The sequence below is a fragment of the Dichomitus squalens genome (assembly GCF_000275845.1).
Source record: "Dichomitus squalens LYAD-421 SS1 unplaced genomic scaffold DICSQscaffold_90, whole genome shotgun sequence".
Lineage (NCBI taxonomy): Eukaryota > Fungi > Basidiomycota > Agaricomycetes > Polyporales > Polyporaceae > Dichomitus > Dichomitus squalens.
Window position 1 is genome coordinate 1 of NW_006766972.1, and position 6953 is coordinate 6953.

A 6953-nucleotide genomic window follows, 5' to 3' on the forward strand; every position below is an offset into this window, starting at 1 on the left:
AGTCTGTCGCTGGTTGCGTGAAGACTAGCTTTCGTCGGTCTTGTGCCTTCGTGCCGACCGCCGCTCTGTCCCGTCGAGTTTTCTGATACGTTTATCCCTCTTACCCTCTCTTCTCCCCTTTCGGCTCCTCGCCGCTCGCCTACGGGGTCGTCGCCGAACGTCGACCCGAGTCCACGCGCCTAGTCGCCGCGACATCACCCTCCCATGCTCATTGTGCGAGCCTTGCCGCACAGCGCTCTACACCCCTGTTGCAGTGCCATGCTATCACGCAGACGGTCCTCCAGGAGGACCGCCCCCGTGGTGGGGGGGGCCTGTGGCTGTGCCAGCGCCACCCACCCTATCCCTGTCTGCCGCGGGCCTCCCGGAGTGCCCTGTATAGTACTGGTGTAGTTGTTGTCTTATAGTCTACTTGTACTATAGTAACTACAAGTGCTACTACATATATTGCTATATTGCTAGTGGGTGTATGCAGGGTGATGGCGTCTATGACAGTGGATTAAACCCTAGGGTAGGGTTTAGCCGACCCTAGGGTCCACCCACCAAAATCCCAGAAAACTCTTGCATAACCACAGCCGCATGCTACGTTCCCGTGATCGCCATGCCCTTGCCTTTTCTTTCTCGCCCTTTGTTCTCTCTTGGTCATCTTCACTGCCTCGCTCTCGCGCCTTGTCCTTGGTTGCTAAGCAGCCTCTCTAGTATATAAGGACCCCCTTAGGCGCTCCCTAGTCCCCATCTCGACCTCTTGGTCATTGGGACTAGGTGAGTGACCATAGCGTTGTACTTCCCTTCGAGTGCTAATATATAACTTGGTCATTGGGACTAGTCTGTCGCTGGTTGCGTGAAGACTAGCTTTCGTCGGTCTTGTGCCTTCGTGCCGACCGCCGCTCTGCCCCATCGAGTTTTCTGATACGTTTATCCCTCTTACCCTCTCTCCTCCCCTTTCGGCTCCTCGCTGCTCGCCCACGAGGTCGTCGCCGAATGACGACCCGAGTCTACACGCCTAGTCGCCGCGACACTGACATAGAGCCATACGAATAGTTCATCCAGCGTATGATTTGCAAGAGGTTTGGTCGATCGGTCCCCAGATCGAGTCCCCAGAAAGGTCGGTTTTCGCCCATACAAACTGACTTGAAGCATAGATTGAAGACCTGGGTCGGAAACATTGCTGAGACCAGCCCCCATGGTATGTCTGTCCCCGTTAAGATGCGCAACTGCGAGAGCTCACCGTAGTCGCGGCGGAATGTCTCGGACCATTGTGCAATGACGTGCGCCTTGTCGACAACCAGCGCAACAAGAAGACGTCGGAAGTCTTCATGCCGGAAGAGCTGCTTGAAGCAATCGTTGCGCAACAGGCATTCTGGTGAAGCATAGCACAGGCGAGTTCTTCCCTTCGAAAGCAACTTGAAAACCTTTGGCTCATTATTGTCCTCGTTTATAGCAACAGCCCGGATGCGCAATCGCTCGAAGCGACATCGTTCTGCTTCGGCCTCCCCTTTCCTCCCCTCTACTATCTCCCCTCCCTCCAGCACTGTCCCGGTCGTCTTGCTCTGCGACTTATGAAAGTCATTGAAGCGACGGACCTGCAGGGTTTGTTAAGTAAACAGCACACTTACATATAGGCAGTCAACAGACCTGATCAAGCTGCAGCGCTTTAAGAGGACATATGACAATGACTAACCCCTTTCCCCTTGACAGTGTGATAGCAATAGCCATCAGTGCAAAAACCATGGACTTCCCCGCACCCGTTCCTACCACCAACATAACGTCCCGGCCCTCCAGCAACTTCACGGCAGCCGAGATCTGCCAGGCTCGCGGTGAGTAGCCAAAGATCAGACGTGCCGCCTCGCAAAGGTCTTCTTGGCTGACATGGGTCTGTAGGCGCGGCCATTGGAGAGGCGATGGTTTGGTATCATTTGAGCGAGCTACAGGAGGGGTCGCGTCGACTAGAGAGTGGTGCACAGAAGGGGTATGATGGTCAAGCGGAGAAGGAGATGGTGGCGTAGATGGACGGGGTGAATTGTGAGGAGTCTTGCGCCGCCGCGGCGTTGTCAATAGGACGTTCAGCGGTGCACCGGACTGCTTGAACATGCACGATCGAGACTAGGCGTACCGTAGACAGCAGCCCGACCAGCGGACCTGAGCACCCGTTCCGCTCGCAATCCGTTTATCCGCATAATGCATCGCGTTTGTTACAGGGCATAAACACTCGCATTTACTCTAGTTCTTATCCAGTTACAAATTTATTCTAATGATCGATCGTCCTCCAGACCCTTTGATCAAGTCGGACTTTGATACAAACCCCTCTCGCGTTCCCGTGCGAGGGGTTTGCGCCGAACCTAGCCCATTGTGTCCGGGCCTGTGACCATGATGTGGCCTGTTTAGGCAGGTCGGGTAGGGTAGACGCCGGAGAGAAAAAATCCCGCGCGTTCACGGACTTATGCAAGGCGCTGTAGCGCGACAAAGCGCTTTGTTCGACCTAATCGGGTATGTCAGGCGCCGGCCCTTACACATGCGGCTCTGTAGAAATTCGTTTTTACTGATGTGCTGTTCACACAGCCGTCCTTGCTTTACCCCTACCTTCTCAGATCTAGATATCCGGCCACAACACATATGTGCCCCTTCCCATCGACTCTATCCCGTCAAGTTCAGAACAGAATTCAGCGTCATGAAGGTTCCACGCTCGCAAACGTGGCGCGAGCGGACGCCGTCTTCTACGACACAGAATAGCTCTAACAATGGAATGGGCGACGCTACGATACATAAGACTTGAGGATGGATTACAGTAGCGATAGTATGCTACGGTGAATGACATTGCTCTTTGAACTGATCCAGCATCGCAACGTCGTGTGCCTTGTCCATGATCCCATGTCGCTGGATACTGCTTGTCGCCCAGTCCGGAAGAGCATCGTCCAGGGAAGCAGGATATCTACCGCGATCGTGCGTTCCGACCCAGTCAAAGTCGACAAGCATGCCCCGATGTCCGTCGTCGGGACCAGATCCACCAGGGACGACCATGATGTTCGGGGTACGGAGGTCACCAAAGACGAGGTCGTGCGAGTGGAGCAGCGCGATGGCACGCTTGATATCCTGGTAGATGCGGTACGGAAGGAGCTCCTGCCGGTTCGCGGCTTCCCATGCCATCTCGCCGTGAACCCGGTCCATTACGACCATAAACAGGTCGCCACATACCGGGACGCAGGCGTGCAGCGCTGGCGCGAGGTGCTCGGCTGCAAGTATCCTGTGCGCTTCCTGGTGATATCGCTCGGTGAACTTCACCACTACTTCGACGTTGTCGGTAGGTGCGTCGCGAGATGATGAGGACACCGTCGTTTCTTCATCAACATTCGAGGACCTCCAAGGCATGGTGGCGAGGTAGATACCCGAACGTCGTTCACCTTCGGAAGCGGCCAATAAAACTGCCTCGCCTGATGGTGTCAGCCGGTGCGTAAAAGTGAGCGACGGAACAAAACCCGTGTAGGAAGGGATCTTCAAGGGCGAAGGGAACAGATGAGCGATGCTGGTTTGAGGAGGTGCCCGAGGGGCGGCCTTGAGTTGTGCGTAGAACGCCGTGAGGTCAGCGATGGCCTTCCGAGTGGCCGTGAGTGCTCGGGAAAGACGGAGGACGTTCTTCGCAGAATAGAATCCCAAGTGCAGCCGCTCAGAATACAACAAATCACAATACATTCCGTCAGTGTATATTGCAACGCTGATCTCAAGCAGGTTGCCCATGAATCCACAAAGGATGGCAGGGTAATTCGTTTGTCTCCGCAAGGCCTACACTTCACGACAATACAGACAGATGACCATGACAAGTAAGCCAGGCGCACCTTGAACTGGGGTGCAGTTACGATATGCGTGTACGACAACCCTGCTTGCAGGGAGGCGTCACCTTCTAGACCGGCCTCATTCTTGACGTCCACCACAACGAAAGGGGGGTTGTCTGCATTGATAGCATCTGGGACAATGCCATAGGTCCCCCGGGGGGGTTTCCAATGCAACGCTTTTGAGAATATCTCGCCGAGCAAAGTCTTGATGGCCTCGACCCGATCATCCTCCGATGAATAGCAGCGGGCGGCGGTTGTCATGAGTTCGTGCACCATTCGCATGAGAATCGGAGGAGGAGCGGACTCAGAAATATCATCGTCCAGGTGGCGCAAACGATAGTCAAGGCGGCCCAAAGCGTGATTGAAGAGGCAGGCAGGAGGGCCATAATTTCCTGCGGGTCGCCCAGCATGAAACCTGTCGGCATTGTCGACGACAACCTTCCGCACGCCTGCAGAAGTCGAGACACCATATGAAGGTCGGGGGACGGCCGTCCGAATCACTTCAACACGCTGTTCACGCTCTGAGAGCCCGCTTGAACACCATGAGCAGAGATAGACACAGAAGCCTGACGTACCTCTGAGTGCTCTTTCCTCGACGGTTCCCAGCTCATCCAGACTCTCCAGGACTACAGCAGACGTGAGGCGCACGGCGGGGATGCTGAAACAATAGACTAACCTTCGTTCGTAACAATAATGAAATGCACCTCGTCGGGAGATGGCCCGTCTGGGAAGATTGTGCTGACCCGCTTGCCAAGCGTGATCTGCTTATCCTTGTCCTCGCGGTGCTGCAGAAGCCATTGCCGACTACGAGAGAGCAGTGTTGTTTCAGGCTCGTAAGATAGCTTAAAAGGCTGAAGTAGATGTGAGCAACCGCCTGGAGTGAAAGAAAAGGATAGACGTACGATGTAGAACTTGCATCCCGCTCTGTGGTCGACGAGACTGGGTTCGAATGCTTGGACCCGGTCCCACAAAGACCCGAGGCGGACTGTGTCTGCAGCGGTGACGGGAAAGGTGTTGAAAGCTTGACGATGGGGATAGACGAATATGTACTCGACTTCAGGCATGGTCGTGGTGTGGGATCAAGCAGGCGTCTATTTTCCCGGCTCCTACTGCCATACCCGTATCCCCGAAGCTGGAGCGTGACACAGTACTGTCGCCCTCCTCTCCAGGAATGACAATGTCCGGGTATCAGCCCGAATTTCTGTCTGCCATAGTCATCTTACCCAAAATCCAACCGCCAGCCGTCGTCCACCCCGCTTACGACGTTGAGACGGACGTCTCGCTGCTCTCTCACCCCGCCTCATCATCTGCGGTCTCGCTTGCAGTCTCGTCATGGATGCTTGTCGCATCATCACCGACTTCGCTACCAAAAGACAAGAAAATTATCTTGCGTTTGATCCCGAAGGCACAAGTCCTGTCTCGACTGGCGATTTGTTCTTGTCCCCGGGCAGATAAGTACTTCTATCACCTCGCCCCTTAGTGCGTCGCCAAGTGACCGATCGTCCTGGGCTTCTCCGCGTTCAAGTTTCCGAAGGTGATTCCCCCTCATCGGATTCGAGCCAAGACCACCGAAGAGGACGAAGATATGCAAGTCACTTGCGAGGTTGTTCCATCGTCGAAGATCTCTTGGCGGGTCAAGACGGATGATGAATCTTGCGTAGTCACTGGATCTCGCAGTGCTGATGGTGCGTCGCGCTGTCATTGCTTGGTAGTCAACTCATGATGTAGTCGTAGTCTGTGAAAACACCCACCTAGTGCCTTAGAACGAATTATCATGGTTCCTAGTGAACGAAATGGGCCGATTCAATCGGAAGTGCTCTGGGAACTACCGTGAATGACGTCGCAAACGTTCTTACCCTGCGCTGCGATGTGCGCCGTCTGCTTGACAGTCAATTCTTCGTCTTTCACCCTGTGGGCTATGCAAGGACATGACGTACCTCGTACGCGGGACATCGGAGGACTGTGCAGAGCTGCTGCGTGGAAGAGAGGTGACAAGGATCTCCCTGCGTGCATCTGACCAGTTCGTCTGCGCCCGCTTCGCAACGGAGTTGGAAGAGGAGATACGGCTGTCCAAGAAGAGTCCGCTCACGACGGCTAGCAAGCTCAATCTCTCTATGGATCGCGGTGGTATATATGAAGCTGACATCTCGTTCCCTCTCAAGCCACATGTGAGGCATCTGGAGGCAGTGACGGCGACGACTTGTGGTGATTATTTGCCGAAATATGCGATCCGTCAATGCGCTGATCACCGCTCCTGCTCCAGCGCATACAAGAGTATCTTCCGGCTTTAACCCGGAATCCGTTGAAGACATCGCAGCTGGTGACGACCGGTACAAGGCGAAGTATGCTCATTGGTTCCCGAAGCCAGGTAAGTTGATATCTCTGCGGTGCCTCCTACTGTTCACCACTGATGCTCCCATCTTTTCCCAGCGGAGCTCCCTGAGGTCGAGGACACGCCCGACTCGCTGAAGACACCGTACCCCTTGGAGACCCCTAAGACGATGCTGCGGCTAAGGTCGCAGTGGATGAAGGATCACTCTGAAGTCTGGCAGACGGCGGTAACCTCTCCCGGAAGGACGCGATCGGATGTAGTAGGCCTGGTTACGAAGTCGTTCACGATGTAGCCTACACTGCTCTTGGACCGCGCTCAGCGCCGTGCTATCATACACGAGACGATTGCAGTGGGTCAGATGTAACTCCGTGATGTTGGACACGAATCCGACTTGGGGTTATTGCCCAACAGTGTTTACGTGCTTGTATACTGTCCAAAGAAAGTCTGTCAGGTAGGATACTAACGCGGCGGTGGCTGAGCGTAGGACGCGTGCGTGACGACGCGTGTGTGACCTGGTGTGACAGTGGTGTGAGGCACGCGTCTTTGAGTTGGAACTCCGCCAGCGCCGCCTTGGCCCGACGCGTTCTCGCGCCGCCCTCTTCCTCCTCCTCCTCCTCCTCCCCCATCCTCATCCCCCGCCGCCGTCAGCAGCGTCACCACTCGCGCACTTGCTTCTAGCTTTACATGATCATGTCCGTCCAACAAATTGACATTCTGTGAGCACTGACTCTTTCCTCGAGGCTCATACATCGCTGACCCCTGCCCGTAGCTGCTGGAGTCCGGGCCTGTATCGGATG

General features: G+C 55.1%; 5 protein-coding genes across 5 annotated transcripts; 1 reads left to right on the plus strand and 4 right to left on the minus strand.

Moving 5' to 3' along the window:
* Positions 1–992: 992 nt before the first annotated feature.
* DICSQDRAFT_72224 (uncharacterized protein) lies at positions 993–1325 on the minus strand (the record flags this gene model as incomplete). The annotated part of the gene is made up of 1 exon (XM_007371125.1): positions 993–1325. A coding segment is annotated over one exon (333 nt), but the record flags the coding sequence as incomplete, so codon positions are not given.
* Positions 1326–1632: 307 nt separating this feature from the next.
* Positions 1633–1860, minus strand: DICSQDRAFT_18782 (uncharacterized protein; the record flags this gene model as incomplete). The annotated part of the gene is made up of 1 exon (XM_007371126.1): positions 1633–1860. A coding segment is annotated over one exon (228 nt), but the record flags the coding sequence as incomplete, so codon positions are not given.
* Positions 1861–2720: 860 nt separating this feature from the next.
* DICSQDRAFT_113490 (uncharacterized protein) lies at positions 2721–4899 on the minus strand. The gene is made up of 5 exons (XM_007371127.1): positions 4727–4899; positions 4501–4675; positions 4400–4450; positions 3828–4345; positions 2721–3774 (listed from the first exon to the last, which is right to left on the minus strand). Exons 1-5 carry the CDS (start codon positions 4886–4888, stop codon positions 2797–2799), a joined length of 1884 nt encoding a protein of 627 aa, XP_007371189.1. The 5' UTR covers positions 4889–4899; the 3' UTR covers positions 2721–2796.
* Positions 4900–5124: 225 nt separating this feature from the next.
* DICSQDRAFT_141534 (uncharacterized protein) lies at positions 5125–5619 on the minus strand. Its single transcript, XM_007371128.1, has one exon. The coding sequence runs from the start codon at positions 5524–5526 to the stop codon at positions 5188–5190; it is 339 nt and encodes a 112-aa protein (XP_007371190.1). The 5' UTR covers positions 5527–5619; the 3' UTR covers positions 5125–5187.
* Positions 5620–5752: 133 nt separating this feature from the next.
* Positions 5753–6448, plus strand: DICSQDRAFT_175250 (uncharacterized protein; the record flags this gene model as incomplete). Its single annotated transcript, XM_007371129.1, has 3 exons — positions 5753–6029; positions 6088–6192; positions 6255–6448. 3 exons carry the CDS (start codon positions 5753–5755, stop codon positions 6446–6448), a joined length of 576 nt encoding a protein of 191 aa, XP_007371191.1.
* Positions 6449–6953: the final 505 nt, after the last annotated feature.